Source organism: Trichoderma reesei, assembly GCF_000167675.1.
Source record: "Trichoderma reesei QM6a unplaced genomic scaffold TRIREscaffold_9, whole genome shotgun sequence".
Lineage (NCBI taxonomy): Eukaryota > Fungi > Ascomycota > Sordariomycetes > Hypocreales > Hypocreaceae > Trichoderma > Trichoderma reesei.
In genome coordinates, this window is record NW_006711156.1 from 71,859 (window position 1) to 89,532 (window position 17,674).

The following is a 17,674-nucleotide window of genomic DNA, read 5'->3' on the forward strand; positions in this document are numbered from 1 at the left end:
TCCGAGGCTGCCATTAGCTGCCTATCAAGGTTGTCAGAGAGCATTGGCACGACTAGCGCTATTGTTTCATCGCGGACTGTTTGTGGCCGATATCCGACTATCCTGTTGCGTCCGTATCAGGGGGGCTTGCGTGGCCTGATATCTGAAGACTACCTACTAATCCAAGAGGACATGGATGGCGGATCGTCGTCCAGCTTACACGAAGCCGATGTGAGGAGCTGATGTTGAGCAAGTTCAGCTGCCGTGATGGCAATACATCGAGTATGTACTGTATAATCTCGGGGATCTCCCCAAGGCTGAACGGGCAAAGATTGGCGTGTCATCCAAAACGATGCAAACATCGAAACGAAAACGGCCAGCTCCCGTCTTATCGTCGTCGTCGCATCCAGAGACTGCACGAGGGCATTATCACTGCAGATCCGCCACCGTCCGGAAGCCAGTTTCTTGCCACCAGCCCGGAAGCTGCTGCTGGTCATGGCAGCGTCATCGCAATCAATCGATCGCCCGTCGTTGAGAGCTTTGGCCAGGATCATCACCAGAGAATCTGGGGCGCATCTGCGAGAGAGAAAGCGGGGAACCGATACGAGGGACAGAAGTAGTCGCACTATCGGATGGATCAAGGTGATTACATAATCAGCCAAATCGATAAGCTCAATCGATCTGATTGATAAAGATGTAAAATCACGTGAAAGGACAGTAAGCTCACCGAGCTCACCTTAGCTCAAAGGCGACTCACCGAAGCTTCGTGATGGCAGCCCAGCACAAGATACCCGCCTCTGTTTACTCTTCCATCATTCCACCCACGTTCGCGCCATGTAACGGCAACCATGTCGCCCTTGACCCCATACACATACATTCAATGCCCTTGCTCAGACCAGACTGTTTTCCACCCTGGCGGCGCGGCGTCAGATCCTGAGGACGACGACCGAGCGTTCGATCCAAAAGCCCCGCGGTCAAACTACAGCTTATACCCAATCGAATACCTCCTCTACTGCGAAGACTGCCAACAGATCCGATGCCCGAGATGCGTCACGGAGGAGTCCGTAACGTTTTACTGCCCCAATTGCCTGTTTGAGGTGCCTAGCAGTAACCTACGCAGTGAGGGCAACAGGTAAAAGACACTCCCTTTGGACATTATCACGGCCTCAAGTCTGACTGCTACTGGCCAGATGTACGCGGAGCTGTTACCAGTGCCCGATCTGCATTGGTCCTCTTCAGGTTGGCGCCATTCAGCCTACCACGGATGCGAATCTCCTCCCTACACAATACCAGGCCAATCCCAGCGGTGGCCCCTATGCCCTCTTCTGCCAGTACTGCAACTGGACCTCCACCGAGATCGGCATCGAATTCGACCGCCCCAGCGGCATATACAATCAACTCTCCAAGGTGAACAATGGAGGCAAGCCCAAGCTCACACTGCGAGACGTCAAAGACCGTCGAAAGGACAACCCAGACGAGCCCCCCGTGCCCGACGACCAGGTCGACGCGGACCTGCAATTCGCCAACCTAAAGGCCTTTTACCAACAACAGCTCTCAGAGGCAAACACATCATTACGCGGGCTCCCGTTGCACGATGGGTTGGGATTCTCGTCTCCTGCCGCTCTGACACGCATCATGTCCCTGTACACAGGCCGTGGTCACCAGGGCCGCCTGCAACAGGGCCCGGCGGACATTATGCGCGAGGCACTCGGCACCAACGACGGCCTGAAGATTGCCAATCTGGACGAGTCGAGTGATATCAAGAAGCTGTTGGAGGGAGGATGGGGCGCGACAGCTTCGCTTGACCAGCGAAACGAACAGCCGACGGAGTCTGGGCGGTTCGAGGATGAGCTCCGGCCGATTGCCTATCTTTTGCGCAGCAAGCGATCGAAGCGTTGTCCTTCCTGTCGGCACATTATATCCAAACCGGAGGCTAAGGTCGTGTCGACGAGGTTCAAGATTCGATTGGTTGCAAAGTCGTACATACCCACCATCACGATCCGGCCGCTCAATCCTACCGCTCCGCCAGTTCCTATCACGTATCGGCCCATGGTCCAGGAAGAAGCACCGCTGAAGCCGCATCAGCCGTATCATTTCGTGGTCACGTTCAAGAATCCACTGTTCGAAAACATCAAAGTCACGCTGGCTTCGCCAAACGCAACGCCTGGCCGCTTCTCCAGCAGAGTCACCGTGCTGTGTCCGCAGTTCGAGGTGGATGCCAACACGGACATGTGGGACGATGCCCTCAAGGACGACGAAAAGGATCGCAGCCGCAAGGCCGACGAGGGTCCCGAGGTGGGAAAGATTTGGGAAAAGGGGCGCAACTGGGTGAGCATCGTGCTGGAGGTCATTCCGGCGTCGCTGCGGCTCGATCAGCAGCAGCAGCAGCCAGGCAACAAGGGCGAAAGGGTCGACATGAGCCCGCTGAAAGAGGGCGAGGATATTCTTGAGATTCCCATGTTTGTGCGCATGGAGTGGGAGGCTGATACGCAGGCTGACATGGAAGGGCCCTCCAGCAAGGACAAGGAGGGTAGGGAGAAGCGTGAATTGGCGTATTGGTGCGTGCTGGGCGTTGGGCGTATCAGTCAAGAGTGAGGCGAGTTGGGACATTTACAGCGATAGATACCCAGATAGATGGTCCGAGACAAGACAAGCAAAACATTCGACTAGTACCGCGAAAGAGACATGCAGGGAATGCAAAGCGGATGCAATGAGAAGTGAATTGATCAAATCATGCCAGCAGCTTTATATCATTTCAACGAAAAGCTACCTTGATATCAGACGCCAAGCCCAAAATGTTGACCAACCCACCGATGCTTCTTAAATAAAGCAACGCATTTTTATGCTCCCAAATGACCCCGAAAGAGGAAAAAAGAAAGATTCTGTTTCAGATCTTTTTGAATGCCAGTTAGATTAGAACTTTTTTCTTTGGTATCAACTAGTCTAGAACTCGGAGGCACCGGTCTGGGGGAACTCGAAGTTGACGTTGCGGCCGGTCAATCGTCGGTAGACCTCAGAGTAGGTGTCGAGTCTGTAGTCAACGCCACCACGCTCCTTCTCGTCGAGGATGACCTTGAGGGTCTTGCTGCCGTCCTCCTTGGTGCGGACGCGCTTGCCGACGATCTCGACGGGGTAGGTGAGATCGGCCAGGATGGCGTCGTGGACAGCAGTCAGGGTGCGGGAACGAGGGCGCTTCTGCTTGAGGGTGTTGCGGGAGCGGGCAGAGCGCTTGGGGCGGGGGAGGATGCGGCGAGCGGCCAGGATGATGACGTGGCGGTCGGAGAACTTCTTCTCCAGCTCACGGGTCAGGCTGAGAGGGAGTTAGCAGCCGTGCAGATGGAGCTTTCTAGTATGAAGAGATTTGCTTACCGCTGCTGAACACGGTGGAAGCCCTGCAGGGAAGGGACGGGGACAAAGATGACGATAGCCTTCTTGCCGTGGCCAACTTCGATCTATTCAAGATCCCAAAGTCAGCATGCGAGCTCCAGGACAAATGCCTTGGACCGCTTCCCGTCCTGCTCCACAGAAGTCAATATTACTCCGGCCAGGCGGCGCGTCCCTCGACAGATGTCTTTTTGTTCTTTCTTTATATAGAAGAGGGAGCGTGTCGATGATTCCATTCTGTCGAATTGGAAGTATCCAACCACTTCCCCCCTCTGTCGAGGGAACGCCAATCGCCCTTGGAGCCATTGTATTGTATAGCTTTGGGAACAGGATGTCGAGAGATGTTCGGTCTGTTGCGAGTTGATTTCTTCAAGTCATTCTCACCTCACGGGCGTTGACAAACTGCAGAGGTCGCAGGGCAACCTTGAGGTCGGCAGTGTTGCTCTCGAGGTCGAAGAGAGCCTGAGCAATGTTCTGCTCAAGCTCGGAGGGGTTTTGCCTCGAAGGGCTGTTGGCGGCGATCTTGTTGATGGCGCTCATCTTGTCTGTGGTGATGCTCAACAGGGAGTTGGATGAGTGAGATCGTGGCAGAGAAGTCAAGAAGTTGCCTGTTTGGTTCGACTCTGGCGCACTTGGAAAATTGTTCGCTAAATTGGGGTTTTCGTGCCCTGCTCACGTTTGTTGTGCGCTTGCAGAGGCTAGGGGAAGTTTTCGCCTAAGGCCGCGAGTTAATGTGGGGCATAGCCCAATTCGACCGCGATGGGGGTTGTTCAAAGTGGAGCGCTGTCTGTCCAATCCGGTGCGGGTTCCTGAGATCTGGGATCTTGCATCGTGAATCCTGGATGTTTCCTTCATGACGAATTGCAGATAAATCTTGGCTAAAAGGGGTTATCCTTTCACTGCTGAATGTCCCTTTCAGCATAGTATCATCATATATTTTGATTTTTCTCATTGCGGCTCAATTCTCCATGCATCCTTGCCCGTCCATGTTCTTCCTGTAGTCGTATTACTATGCCTCGCTCTGTTTGGGATCTGATTCCTCCTTGAGAGGCTCGGCTTTTCTATCGGTAGGCATGCAAATATGATGGCTGCCTCCAGGTACTTGTATCTTCACACTTCATCCAGAGGACACTGTGGAGATACATTCGACGGCCCGATGTTGAGCTGCTCCATGACGATGCTCATCTCCCACCTTCCCACGATGCGAGATGCTGCCAAGGCGATGACAGCACCAAGGCTCTCGTACTTCGATCATCCAGTGAATTTTCATCTCCCATCTTCATTAGGCTGCCATGGCCATATCTGGATAAAGTCAGTCCACTTCATTCGTTTAGTTTGGCGAGTGTCGTCATTTCAGTCGAGTCTCCTATCTCGGGGGGGAAGGGGCGGCAAGTCTCCTCCTGCCCCAGATACCGTCTGCTCCTTCCCTCAGAGATGGCCATACATCACCAAACCCAAATTTCTTCCAGTCCCCTCCATCATCTTTCTTTCTTTCTCCTCTTCTTTACATTCTGTTCCATCCTCAGCCCATCTGCCACTCGTTAGCCCTGCTCCGTCCTTTCGTTACTCTCCCATCGTTCAACGTTCTCCAACTCCTCATCAGTCGTCCGGCCATTCCTCCATCATAAGGAGATGAGAGTCACACTTGCACTCGCCATAGTCGGCGTGACTGGCGTTGTCTGCCAGACCACGCATAGCACGTCCGACTTCTCTATCCAAGGCTGCTCCTCGATTGACCTGGCCTGCTTCGCAGAGACAATCGCGTTTGCCAATGGCGCTGTGACTCCTGAAGCTTGTCAAGCTGCATGCCGCGGTCATCAGTTCGCTGCCGTCCTCCCTGAGTGAGTCTCAAGCCATCTGCTACCTCCGGATGATGTGGCACATCTGACAGACTTGCAAGCTGCTGCCGATGTGGTGACGATCCCAATGGTGTTCACCCAACCGACGAGGCAAAATGCGACTACCCATGCCTGGGCGACAGCACCCGTGGCATGTGCGGAAGCATCTGTCCAGAAAGCTCGCCCGTCGTCGCCAACGTCTACACACGAGTCCCACCGAGCCAAGGCCAGACATATGAAGGACCAACCAATGTTGAATCTTCTGCTGCTGCAGCTGCAACTCCGTGCTCCTCTGCCGGTGCTTCATCAGTTGCAGAGTCTTCCCAGTCACCTCAGCGTGTTACGCCTGCCGGACCAGCACCAGAAGCCCCAACGTCATTCGGAAATCCTGCACCTGGCAATCCTGCGGCCACAGGGCTCCCAACCACCGAGGACCCCAACACTCAGGCCTCCAAGGGAACCCCATGCACGACTCAAGGCGATACAGGAGCGAGCACACTTCCACAGGGTCCTCAAGATCCTCAGGGACCTCTGACGCCACCCGATAACGCTCCCGAGCCCAAGACGTTCTCTGCTCCCAATCAGCAATCTCCCAATACGACACCGTCATCCAACGTACCAAGCTACTCCTCAGATTGTCAGGCGTCTCGGCCGGATTCCTACTCTGACGAGGATGGCCCAGGTACCCCAGGTGGAAGCCCTGGCGGAGACACACCGGTGGACAACTGTGACCCTTCCGACGACCCGAGTCTCTCGCCTGTCGTGTCTCAGACCACTCTCTGGCCATGGCCAAGCAAGAAGCCCGAGGGGGATCCCCCGGCTCCTTCGCATCTTCCAGCTTCAAACTCGCCTTGTGGAGTTGTCCCTCCCCTTTCGAGCATTGGAGGATTTCTCTTGTTGGCGGCAATGATCATGTAGACGGTTATGCGGTATAGTCTGTGTTGTTGTGGCGGAGACCACTGATGAGATATCTCAAGGGATTGTTCTTTGGGCAATTTTGGGCGCTGATTGAGGGTCGTGGAGGCTGTCAGTTGAGCGCAGAAACAAGTCACATATCAGATAGTTCGGAAAAGGGGCTGCCACTTAATCGATTCGATTCTGCATGATATCGGACTCGTCTGCTGTGATGGTATTACTGTATTCCCGCCAGGACAAGGCTGTTTTTGCTAGAACTTGTCATATAATGTCTGTCAAGTCCATATGTCAACTCTCTTACACTCGTTTGCAACTTGTATCTCAAGACGAGAAGGAAGCCCAGAATTTGCCCAGCCAATATATCGCCTTCTGCTGCAGGGTAACGGTGAGCTGCTAGACAGTACGAGTACCTTATCCACCACCTGCAGCGCTTGGCGGGGCTTGGTGCCACGTTATGGAGGGGCGCTTCTGGTGGTTGTCGCAACAATGGCGGGGCAGCCAGGAGAGGCTTGGACTTGGACTTACATGCGTCGTCAGGCCCTGACCCGAGGCTGGAAACCTGGAATCTACATCTACAGTCACGGCTGCTGACCGGCTTCGATCTCCTTCTCGACAGTAGAATCAAGACCTCGAGCCAAGATGCAGTCCGGAATCTCAGGTACGCAAAGCCGTGGCAGTGCCGCATCCATCTAGCCTCTCCATCTTGCTCCCCCCCCCCCCCCCCCCTAAATTGTTGCGGTGAGCTGACCACAGAACTCTCGAGCACAGCCTCCGAGGAGCTCCAAAAGGCCTTCAGCGCGCTGCAGGCGACGCCGTCCGACTTTGCCCTGCTGGTGACGATCCAGCGCGAGTCCCTGGTGCCCGTCGAGACGCTTGCCGGCAAGTCGTCCGACTTTGGCGAGAACCTGTCGGTGCTGGAGCCGTTTGTCAAGCCCGACGCGGCCCTGTACGCCATCCTGCGCCGCTACGAGGACTCGCCCAAGTTCGTGGCCGTGACGTACGTGCCCGACGCGGCCAATGTGCGCCAGAAGATGCTGTTCGCGTCGACGCGGCTGACGCTGGTGCGGGAGCTGGGCACGGAGCACTTCCGCGAGACGCCCTTTATGACCATGGCCCGCGAGCTGACGGCGGACGGGTTCAAGGCCCACGACGCGCACAACGCGCTGGAGGCGCCGCTGACGGAGGAGGAGAAGTCGCTGGGCGAGGTCAAGAGGGCGGAGCAGGAGGCCGGGTCGGGCACGGCCATTCGCGAGATCCATCTCAGCCAGAGCCTGAAGATGCCGGTCAACGAGGATGCCATTGCGGCGATGAAGGAGGTTGCCGAGGGAACAAAGGCCGCGGCGACGCTGGTGAGTTTTTTGTTTCCCTCCTCTTCTCTGTTTGGCGTCGATCTACCTCGTCAAGTACATCAGGAAGCTAATCACCTTTGTTGTGCCAGAAAATCAACGCTGCTACCGAGAGGGTAGAGCTGGCACCTGAGTCCCCCGACCCCAGCTCCCTCACCGAGCTCATCAAGGGCATCTCGACGGTCGAGCCACGATTCACCTTTTACCGCTTCACGCACACGCACAACGGCACCGAGCAGACGCCGATCCTCTTCTTCTACACTTGCCCCGCGACGGCCGGAAACAAGGCCATCAAGAACAGGATGCTGTATCCGCTGATGAAGAAGGCCGTCCTCACGATTGCCGAGCAAGAGGCCGGCATCAGCCCGGAGAAGAAGTTTGAGGTGGAGGACCCCAGCGAGATTACCGAGCAGGACGTGCTCAACGATCTCCATCCCAAGCCGGTGACGTCTTCGGGCTTCAGCAGGCCCAAGCGCCCGGGCAGGTAGAGGAGAGGAGCCCTCGAGTTTTCATTTTGACGACAACACGACATGCAACGATCTAGCCTGAAGTTCTTGTAGACACTGTCCATATTTTCTGATACAAGATATATCCACTATAGCTTTGAGCTGAACACAATTCAACGCCACCATCCAATGCGATCCTAAGGAGCTTCATATAAACCGCCGCTGATCATCGTCATCATCATAACCACCACCATGCTCATCCTCATCCTCGTCCTCATCCTTGTCACTCGTCCCGTTCACGCAACTCCAGACTTAAGCATGCGAGGGCTGACCCTGTTTCATCTCTGCTCTAGAACTAGACTACAGTCAGAAACCATCTCTCTGTCATGCCGCATTCGTCCGAACAAATGAAACAAAGAAGAGGGTATATGCGCAACAAACATAAATGCAACGGACAGCTTAAAGAAAGACCGCCATATTTTATTTTTTCTTACTCCTCATATTTTCCGCCGACAAACTTCAGGTTGCTGTTTTCCAGCTGGGACTTGAGGTACTCGTAGACGGTGAAGGTGACGGCCTGGCCGGGCGCCACGCGCATGATACGGGGGGTGATGCCCTTGTAGAAGGCGTGGAAGCCTTCTTGTCTAGAGAAGAAGATACCTGTCAGCAAAACTCGTCCTCTCGATCCGGTCACGAAGAGAGAGAGAGAAAGGGCAGCGGGGGATGAGCAACATACTTGAACATGTCGCTGGCAATGGTGGTTATCCTCTGCCACGCCGTGGTCCCATACTCGGCCGGCATCTTCTGCAGCCTCGTCTTGATCGTGTCGATGGGGGCATTGCTCAGCGGCCCCATCGCACCACTGACGAGGCCAATGATGGTCGTCTGCCAGCTGGGCAAGTTCCCGTCGGCATACTCGGGCTGGAAGTCCTTGAGCCACTTCTTAAAGTACGAGTACGCCGTGAAGTTGACGGCCTGGTTGGACCCCTGCCTCAGCGCCGTCAGGCTGACGCCGCGATACAGCGCGCCGACGCCCTCCTCCTTGACGACGGTGTACAGCGCATGCGCGGCGTTGCGGTACTTGGGGATGTCGAGCGGGTCGGCCATGGAGTGGTACTGCCCCTGCAGGCGGATCTTGATGACCTCCATCGGGGTGACGACGGCGACGGCCTCGGTGACGCCCGCGGCGAGGCCCGCGAGGAAGGTGGCCTGGCCGGAGACGGCGCCCGTGGTCCGGTCGGCGAGGAGCTGCTTGTACCACTCGAACGAGGTGAAGCGGATGGCCATCTTGGGGACGATGCCCGTGAGGACGGCGCCGAGGCCCTTGTACAGCGCCAGGGGGGTTTCTTTCCTGACGACCTCGAGGCCGGTTTGGATGAAGCCGCGGCGGGGGGCGCCGGGGATGCGGGCGCGCCGGGAGAGTTGCATGCGGACCTTGATTGTGTCTGCGAACAAGATGAGTTTTTAGTTTCAGTGGTGAGTTGGGAGAGAGTTGGCGGAGGTTTTGGGGGGGGGAACTGACCTAGGGGGTGGCAGGCGAGGGCTTCCATCATGCCGGCGCCGCCTCCAGCTGTCGCATTGTGTTAGCTGAGGTTGTTCAACCAGAGGAGGAGGAGGAGGAGGATGAGGACGAACCGATGAGGTTTGTTGCCGCTGTGGGCGGTTGTTTTGATTTGCTGTCGGGCATTTTGTGATATGTGGTTTGACTGTGGTGAGGAATTGGAGTTTGATGTTGTTGTTGTTGAGCTTTTGTGCTCTTCTTTGAGAAGAGGTGGTCGGTGGTTCACACAATGTGTTGGTTGTGGGTTACTGCCGAGGATGTTTGTGCGTCCCCTGTAGATGAGCCGAGCTTGTATGAGGTGAAGCTAGATATGTATAGCTCGTTGAGTTTTGGCAGCTGAGAATCCAGCAACGGCTATTCAATCAAGCGAGAGTCAAATGAGTAGATTCAAATAAGCCAGTCTCAGAGAGAAGCGCACGATGCCTTGAGTAAAGGAGGAAGCCCGAGGACGATGGAGGAAAAGCTAAATATGATGTGAGCAGAAGATGGAATTGAGGAAGAGCAGGAAGAAAAAGAGTCACAAAGAAAACAAGAGTCATCCAGAGAAGCCGATAATCGCCATTAAAGATAGAAGAAGAAAAGGGACATGGGGGGGGTTTTTGACATATGATGCCGGCGTCTAGCTTTCCATGTCGTTTCTAGTAGTTCTTGGCTATTCGCACCCCTTTTGCCCGTTGGAGCTAAAGGGGGGCGAGAACTTTGGGGGGGGAAAAGGGAACAAGCCACGAACGGCTATTGGATCCAAGTCACAAGGGCTCTCTTTTTCTGGGGGGGGGGGGGGGGGGGGATGGGTTAAAGGGCGTCAGATCGTGCCGGAAGGGTGAGCCACACAGCTCGGTATTGGGTTTTGCGGTGGGAAGTTCGTCTACATGTGCCTTTCGGGTAACCTTGTCTGGGGCCCGGGTTGATGAGAGTGATGGACGGAACGGCACATGTGCTTCGTCGAGAATGACTTTAGTGATTTGCAACTGGAAAATCACGCTTGACTGCCTGTTTGTAGCCTCAGATGTCGCTACTACACAAGAAAGCAAAAGGCATCGGATTCATTGCAAGGCGCAGAATGTATACGTAGGTAGGTAGTTCTCGGTTGGACCGCGGCTTGCCTCTCAGCTCAGCTCGGACTTTTTGGTATTGGTTCCTCTTCGTCCCCCCACATGATGGCTGGGGAAAAGGCAATTCAAGGTTGACAGGAAAACGTGGAGTTTTGGTACGAGCACAAGTACATACTCATACAAGTTGAGCCGGACAGGTGGAGGAATTTCGGCTGCTTCTGACCGGGCGACTCCATTCCGATCTGTGTGGAGGAGCTCCGTGTGGCCGGAGAAGGGGAGGGGGGGAACAAGGGGGTGCAGGGGGGGGTTTACAAACAAACGCAGGTATGATTGTAGTATGTTCTTCTGTCTGTTGATTTAAGTGTCGGTAGATGAATGCGACGTTCCCCGTTGACACTGCTTGAAGCATTCATTATTGTGTAGCAGAGAAAATTCTTGTAGTAGTATGCGAATGCTCTTTTGCTGTGTGGGATTCGCATGTGTTCTTTCGTCGTCTCAAGCAGTGACGTTATCGCTTCTGTGCCGACCGCATGCCGAGCTTGTGATAATGCGGGGTGCCGAGCAACCTTGATGGGTACGTACCTCGACTAGTGTCCAGTTGTTGTTTAGCCACTCCCAGCTCTGAATCCCAGCAGTAATAAACAACTGTACGTACCTTTACGCATCGACAACGGAAACGCTTGTTCATAAACAGCCGGGAGAGACCGGACACGGTTGGCCCGCTGATTTGCCGCGCTGGGCCGAGGTTCGTTTGTGCTTTCTTGTGGTTCAAGGGGATCCAAGACAAGACAAAGAGGGAACCTGCTTTTCGGCTCATGGGAGAAGGTCGGAGGACAACGTCATTTGGCGTGGGCGAGGCCGGGAAGGGGCTGATCTTGGCTGAGTCATGATTTGGATACGGAGTAGTACCGAGCTGGAAGAACAAGTACAGTAATGCACACGCAACCCCGACACAGCACCTATCACGAGAAAATCCCGTTGGAGGTGACGACAAAGTCTCTTGTCTCTGACGATCAGTATGGTTCTTCCTGGTATTCTGTCAGGTAGAATGCTGGATCAATTCTGGGGACGCTTTGAATGTATATTGGGTAGTCGTGGAGTGAGATGGTGGCACAACTGGACCATCTATTCTGCTGTATACCGCAAATCGGGACCTCGTCAAAATGGTAGTGGATGATCCTGTCCTTGCGACACTAGTACTTGATAACACGGTGATTACAACTTCTGGACAGCATTCATGATCAGGCAACTCCTCTATGCCGACTTTTTTTGCTTATTTCGGGGCAATAAAGAGTCTCAGAGCCTCTTGAAACTATAGGGTATCCTATCAGGTCGAACTGGACCAGACACGGCTACAGCAGAAGGATGACTACGAAACAGACAAAGTTCTGTGATGGAAAACCTACCTAGGCTTCCTTCAACACATCCATCATGAAGCCGCATTACGCGCGGCATTCAATCAACTACACCTTACGTTCTTTGCATGACGCCAACTACCAAGACAGCCGACATGTCAAAAAGACTCTCAACCCTGCCATTCCCGTGTCCAAGGGAGATTAATTCGGCGATGGCGACACTCCAGTCATTCGCTTGGTCGTGTTTGTAACCACTGCTTTGGCAACTCGACAGCAGTTATACGACGATGCTGCGCATAACGATGACTGGGGCGGCATTGACAGTGTAAAAGAACCCGCAGGACCTGGCCTTGAACTTGCTTGCGCAGAGGAATTCAGAGACGAGAAGAGCAATAAGAATCCCCTATCTGATAGGCCTTGATGTAGCTGGACGAGGATCATCCTTTTGTTCCTCATCAACTCGTAGTGCTGAGAGAACTTAAGGGGAGACATCGCCATGATAGACGAAGGTATGAAAATGGGAGGACAAGCACGATGTGGTGTTGTTGGAACGAATCTTTACACTTAATCACATACGGCAATCACTTGAGAGATTGAATAAAGCCATCAGTATGCATTCGTCTGACAAGCTGTCAACTTAAAAACCCCCAATTTGGCTATGTACTCTGACAGGAAATTCCATACAATAATATCAACACACATACTCCAAAAGCACGATTGCTTCCGTAACCCTTCCAGCTGCGAAACATTGAACTGGTCTCATCATGATCCTAAACGCCATTTCCCTTTGTCCGCCAAGGGTATCCGTATCCGTTTCCCGCTTTGCGTTGATGCTATACCAGCAATGTTGAAAGAAAGAGACCGCTCTATCACTTTGTTTTTGGTGACATGAATGAGAAGGGGCCTTTATGTGCATCCTCTGCGCATCCATGCTTCCGTGGCCCTTAACCGTCCTGTCTATACCTTGTCCTTGGGTGAAAGAAGAATAAAATAGTCGTGAAAAGTGAAGAGTGAAATGGAAAGTGACCAAGTGGCCGACATGGCCGATTGCAAACGGTCAAGGACCTTACGAAGGTGTCCCCCTTTCCTCCAAGCTGTTACCTTCGAAGCTGTAAAGGCGAACTTCTCCGTCCTCGCTGCCGCTGGCCATCCGGCTGTCGCTCAGCCCGACGCAAGTCACCGGGCCGGCGTGACCAGTAAAGCTGCGCTCGCATTTGCCCGAACGCGGCTCCCAGATCTTGGTCATGGAATCATTGGCACCGGTGACGACGCGGAGGGTGTCGCCAACCAGGCCCCAGATGCCCTCGACGTGGCCAAACATGCTGCGGATGCATTTGCCCGTGGCAATGTCCCAGAGCCGGACGGTGTTATCGAGGCCGCCAGTAAGCATGTAGCGAGGAGGCAAGGGCCGGGCAGGATCCGACGTGAAGCCGTAGCCAAATGCAGCACGCCGGTCGGTTGACTGATCTGGCAACGGGGACGGGGAGTCGCCTCGTCCGCTGCTTGCGGATGCAGCATCGCCCCTGTCGGCGTTGGGGTCCTCGTCGGGCTCAAAGTCGGGTGGCATCAGCAAGATCTGCTGCACCTGTCCGACGTGGCCCAGGTACGTCTTGATGCACTGCTTCGAATCCAGGTCCCACAGCTTGACGGAGAGGTCATCCGAGGCCGAGAAGACGGTGCGAGATGCCGAGTCGATGCGGACATGGTTGACCCAGTCGGAGTGGCCCCTCAGCGTCCAGGTCTGCTTGGTGTCGAAGCTGAAGATCTTGACCGTCTTGTCGATGGATCCCGAGGCGAGCTTGCACCCGTCAAAGTGGATGGAGAGCACGCCGTCCGTGTGACCCTGGAGCGTGCTGATGCACTCGCCCGTGTGCCAATTCCAGATCTTGATCGTCTTGTCAAAGCTTCCGCTGATTAGCTTGGCGTCGTCGAACTGCAGGGTCCTAATCGTTGAAGTGTGGCCACGCAGCGTGCGGATGCATTCTCCCGTCTCGACATTCCAAATCTTGATCGTGGTATCGTAGGATCCTGTCGCCAGGATGTTGTGGTCAAACTGCAGGCAAGTGATGCCGTTCTCGTGGCCCTTGAACGTCCGGATGGAGCATCGTCCCGTCTTCCAGTTGTATCCCACCTTGTAGCGATCCCGATAGACATCCTTCCACGGTCGAAACTTGCGCTCTTCGTCGAGCTGCGCCCGGCCGTTGCCCGCCTTGTTGACTCGAGATCGCTTGGTGCCGCTGTCATTGCGCACCACCATCGCCCGTTTGTTGGACCCTTCGGCAGTGGGCGTTGAGGCTGGCTCAGCTGAAGCCTCGTCGGCGTGGTTGGGTGGGTTCGCGTGCGCCGTCTGTTGATGCCGGCTCCAGGCCATGAGTTTTTTCCGCTCCAATAGCGGCAGACCCCAGCCACACTTTGTGCATTTCCGGTCAATGTGCTGCTCGCACATCCGGTGCCAGACGACGTCATCGTCGGCCAGGTCTCTCCAACGCCTGCTGACTTGCGCCGCCTTACACAGCGACACGGTATCTAGATAGCAGAGGATCTTGTACGATAATTCCACCGGCAGCGTTGCGATGAAGTCGATCTTGAGCTGCTCTTGCACCTCGCGGGAGACGGTCGAGAGCTGGGGGAAGCAGCACTGGGTGATGATGCCCTGCAGCATGAGTTCGCGATGCTTGGCCGGCGCGGCAGAGAACAAAGACCACACGTGCGTGATGGCTTCCTGGTCGGCGGAGGGAAGACTATTAAGCTCCTGCACAGAGAGGGGTTAGCATTGTCAGCAAAAGTGTAAGTCAGACAACGACGAGGAGCAGGGATGGGCAGCTCAGTGATTCAGACATACCCTTTGAATGGTCCCCATCTTGGTCTCATCTGCAGCCCGACGGCACTTTGAATCGGGACGATGGCGATAGCAATACTTGGTGTTAGGGTCCTTGATATTTGCCAAAGCATTGCTTGTGCCAGTCTTGTCCTCCTTCTTCAGGTTCTTGCCGACGGGTGCGTATTGACCGGGGATGTGCTCCTTGAGGAACGGGCTCAGGGTCTTGCCGACGAGGTCAAAGGGCATCTTGACGAGGCCCTTGGCGGGAGTTTCTTCCTCACCCTCGCGGCGGCGATCACAGTTGTCTCGCGACGGCGGCTGGGAAGAGGCAGGGACGGCGGCAGTGCTAGAGACAGAGGCAGGGACCGAGGTCGAGACAGGAGCAGGGTCAACAGCAGCAGCAACAGCAGCAGCAGGTGCAGACAAAGTTACAGACGTTGAGGTGAGCGTGTTGACGGTAGAGGTCGAGAGTGAGGGCGACGGCGCAGGCGATGCTGTTGTCGACGATATCAGAGAATCGCCGGCAGCTGGACCGGCCGCCGAAGAGGGCTCATAGTGGGCTCGAGACAGGGAGGAGAGAGAAGTCGGCTCGCGGCCAGGCGAGGTCGCCAGGGACTCCATGGGGATAATATGCGGTGAGAAGGCTTATCGCGCAACGCAGGAAGTTTAATTGGAATTGCGGCGACTCATGCGCTGTCAGGCAGAGGCCGGCGATTGCGTGCTCCAGGCTTGGTATTTTGAGACACCACCCTACCAAAGTACAAGGACGATGGTCAGACAGTGCCCTGCGAGAGCCCGTGGCCGCGTCCAACAGAGGGCCAGCGCTGGCAGGACGAGGTCCGTGGGCCGCTGGAAGCGAGATACGAACACGTCAAACGCTTGTTTCCTCTTTGTCCGGCTGCTGGGGAGGCGGCGAATAGCGGCCCTGGCGGGTGACGTTGGCGGTGGTGACGATGGTGGAATGTTGATGATGGAATTTTCAGAGGCTCGCTCGTCTTCGGCAGACGTCTGCGTCGGGTCGCAAAGGCGCAATGCGCTGCTGGCAGGATCGATCGATCGTCCTTTTGTCGTCGTTCGACCGTTAGGCTGCGCTCACACGACTCTTTGCTGCAGGTTGATCGAGAAGGGGGAGTGCAGGAGAGGAGCCGGGCAGGGGCTGGAGGTTGACGCAGTAATATCAGAGGGCGAGATCGACTCGATATTGGGTTGCACTCCAAAGGTTGCAGAAGTCCGAAAAGCCAGACGGGGAGCAGCTGCTTGGGTGCGATGGCGCCAAAATGGCGTTATCGCACAGCGTGGGTGGCTCGCTAAAGCTTGACGGACGGGGCCTTCAGAAGGCCTCGACAGCACTAAGACGCCCTGGAGGGACAGCCCTGCCGGCGCTGAGGCCCTCAAGGTGACAGACTGGCTGCTGGCCGCCCCGCCCCGACGACCCGATGGTGGCATCAAGCGAAAGCCATCAACCACTGAGCGAGGATCCTCTTAGTCATAACGGCTCCATCTGCCCCAGCACTTGACAGCGAAAAACACAAACCGAGATCCCATATTTTTTTCTTCTCTCATGTTCTCTAGTCTCTGCCTCGACCCTATTTTTTCGCCTCTTGATGCTGTCCACGTGCCGGCAGACAGCCAAAGGCGTCGCCACCGGCCCTGCGAGAACTCTGTAGTCGTGTCGACAGCACTGGCATAGGTCCGGGCCCGACTGATCTCGCCATCGATGCCCCGGAGCACAACAGCGCCGCCCCGAGTCCCGAGATTGCCATCCCAGGAGCCGCGACGATCGCAACGAAGCCCCCGACAGCCGTCGACAAGGGCCACTGCTCTGCGACTGATGGCGGCGAGTGCCGCAGACGGCTGACTTTGCCCTTTTCAGGCTATTGGTGTCTGCAATTACTTCAATCATTTGTGTAAGTGCCATCGCTAGTTCGAGGATCGCGGGTGGCTCAGGCCAGGTTCTGACCTCAGCTGATGATGGATGGTTCCTTTTTGCTAGTGATGTCGACTGCCTTGCATGGCTACCTCCTCCTCCATGGAGTCGCACCCTGATGAGCAAACAACTCCTTGTACCACCACTGGACACGAATGCCCCCTTGAGGCTACCGACGCACCCTAGCATCACAACAGACAATCTTGGCAACATTCTCAGCTTACGCTTGTGCCTGAACCTTTGATTGTCCCGCACCAGCTTCCCCAAGCAGGCATGTCGCATCCAACGCCTTGAACCTGCAGAATCGGCTCGACCGCCTTCGCACTGCTTCGACACTTCCCGCCCTTGGCCGTTCAATCTATAAAAATGGGACCGTCGCAACTTGTTGCCCATGGGGTTTCGATTGGCGATCTCCCCCAGCCGAGTCAGGCCTAGTTCCTCTTGCAATTTGGCTCAGGGACACGCTTCGGCTGACCACTGGCACTGCCGGGATGGCGCAATTCTCACCAACGAAGGCGTTCGATGCCTCGCCGCATATCCGTTGGCTGGCAGCACCAACGCAGCCCGCCGCCTGAGTCACTTTCTGTGGACAGCAGAAGATGTAAAAGAGGCCCATTGGCCCCTGAAGCCCCCTTTTCTCAGCAGTTTGGAGGGTTATATCGGGCGCCTGTCACACATGCATGCGCAGAGACATGACGAGGCTCTGCTTGGGCCCCTGTTGGCCCTGATGTGTTCTGGACTCTTTTGACATGATGCAACGCCGATATCGATGCGTCAGCAATCATGTGAGTCTGATATCAACAACTTCATACCTGACACACGCTACGCTGCTGCGGATGCTGTGTTACACACCTTTGATCAGCATCAATGGCATCTCTTGCGCTGCTATTGAGCACATCAACGAGAGTCTCATGCAGTGCGACATCATGGCTCGAAGTTGTCACCGGGCCACTTGATGGCGACATGAACAACTTGTCGTGGATTTCAAATCAAACTTGGCATAGGAACGAGACAAAAGTCGCCGAGAAACCCGCTACGGGGGTGACTTTA

General features: G+C 55.3%; 5 protein-coding genes across 5 annotated transcripts; 2 read left to right on the forward strand and 3 right to left on the reverse strand.

The window, feature by feature from the left end:
* Positions 1–827: 827 nt before the first annotated feature.
* TRIREDRAFT_61588 (dynactin subunit) lies at positions 828–2,574 on the forward strand (the record flags this gene model as incomplete). The annotated part of the gene is made up of 2 exons (XM_006965224.1): positions 828–1,111; positions 1,170–2,574. 2 exons carry the CDS (start codon positions 828–830, stop codon positions 2,572–2,574), a joined length of 1,689 nt encoding a protein of 562 aa, XP_006965286.1.
* Positions 2,575–2,698: 124 nt separating this feature from the next.
* Positions 2,699–3,961, reverse strand: rps7 (ribosomal protein S7). Its single transcript, XM_006965367.1, has 3 exons — positions 3,748–3,961; positions 3,349–3,431; positions 2,699–3,289 (listed from the first exon to the last, which is right to left on the reverse strand). Exons 1-3 carry the CDS (start codon positions 3,901–3,903, stop codon positions 2,923–2,925), a joined length of 606 nt encoding a protein of 201 aa, XP_006965429.1. The 5' UTR covers positions 3,904–3,961; the 3' UTR covers positions 2,699–2,922.
* A 2,931-nt stretch (positions 3,962–6,892) lies between these two features.
* Positions 6,893–7,950, forward strand: TRIREDRAFT_62000 (uncharacterized protein; the record flags this gene model as incomplete). The annotated part of the gene is made up of 2 exons (XM_006965225.1): positions 6,893–7,465; positions 7,555–7,950. Coding segments are annotated over 2 exons (969 nt in total), but the record flags the coding sequence as incomplete, so codon positions are not given.
* Positions 7,926–9,669, reverse strand: TRIREDRAFT_121743 (mitochondrial succinate-fumarate transporter-like protein). Its single transcript, XM_006965368.1, has 4 exons — positions 9,544–9,669; positions 9,431–9,478; positions 8,645–9,353; positions 7,926–8,552 (listed from the first exon to the last, which is right to left on the reverse strand). The coding sequence occupies exons 1-4, from the start codon at positions 9,593–9,595 to the stop codon at positions 8,399–8,401; spliced, it is 963 nt and encodes a 320-aa protein (XP_006965430.1). The 5' UTR covers positions 9,596–9,669; the 3' UTR covers positions 7,926–8,398.
* A 3,273-nt stretch (positions 9,670–12,942) lies between these two features.
* Positions 12,943–14,946, reverse strand: TRIREDRAFT_77795 (uncharacterized protein; the record flags this gene model as incomplete). Its single annotated transcript, XM_006965369.1, has 2 exons — positions 12,943–14,628; positions 14,719–14,946. 2 exons carry the CDS (start codon positions 14,941–14,943, stop codon positions 12,943–12,945), a joined length of 1,911 nt encoding a protein of 636 aa, XP_006965431.1.
* Between the last annotated feature and the right edge of the window lie 2,728 nt (positions 14,947–17,674).

Coding starts and splice junctions, on each gene's coding strand:
- rps7 (XM_006965367.1), bottom strand. CDS start 3,903: ATGAGCGCCATCAACAAGATCGCCGCCAACAGCCCTTCGAGGCAAAAC. Junction 3,432..3,747: donor AGTTTGTCAACGCCCGTGAG/GTGAGAATGACT, acceptor GATCTTGAATAG/ATCGAAGTTGGCCACGGCAA. Junction 3,290..3,348: donor TTCCACCGTGTTCAGCAGCG/GTAAGCAAATCT, acceptor ACTCCCTCTCAG/CCTGACCCGTGAGCTGGAGA.
- TRIREDRAFT_121743 (XM_006965368.1), bottom strand. CDS start 9,595: ATGCCCGACAGCAAATCAAAACAACCGCCCACAGCGGCAACAAACCTC. Junction 9,479..9,543: donor AGCGGCAACAAACCTCATCG/GTTCGTCCTCAT, acceptor ACAATGCGACAG/CTGGAGGCGGCGCCGGCATG. Junction 9,354..9,430: donor CCTCGCCTGCCACCCCCTAG/GTCAGTTCCCCC, acceptor TCTTGTTCGCAG/ACACAATCAAGGTCCGCATG.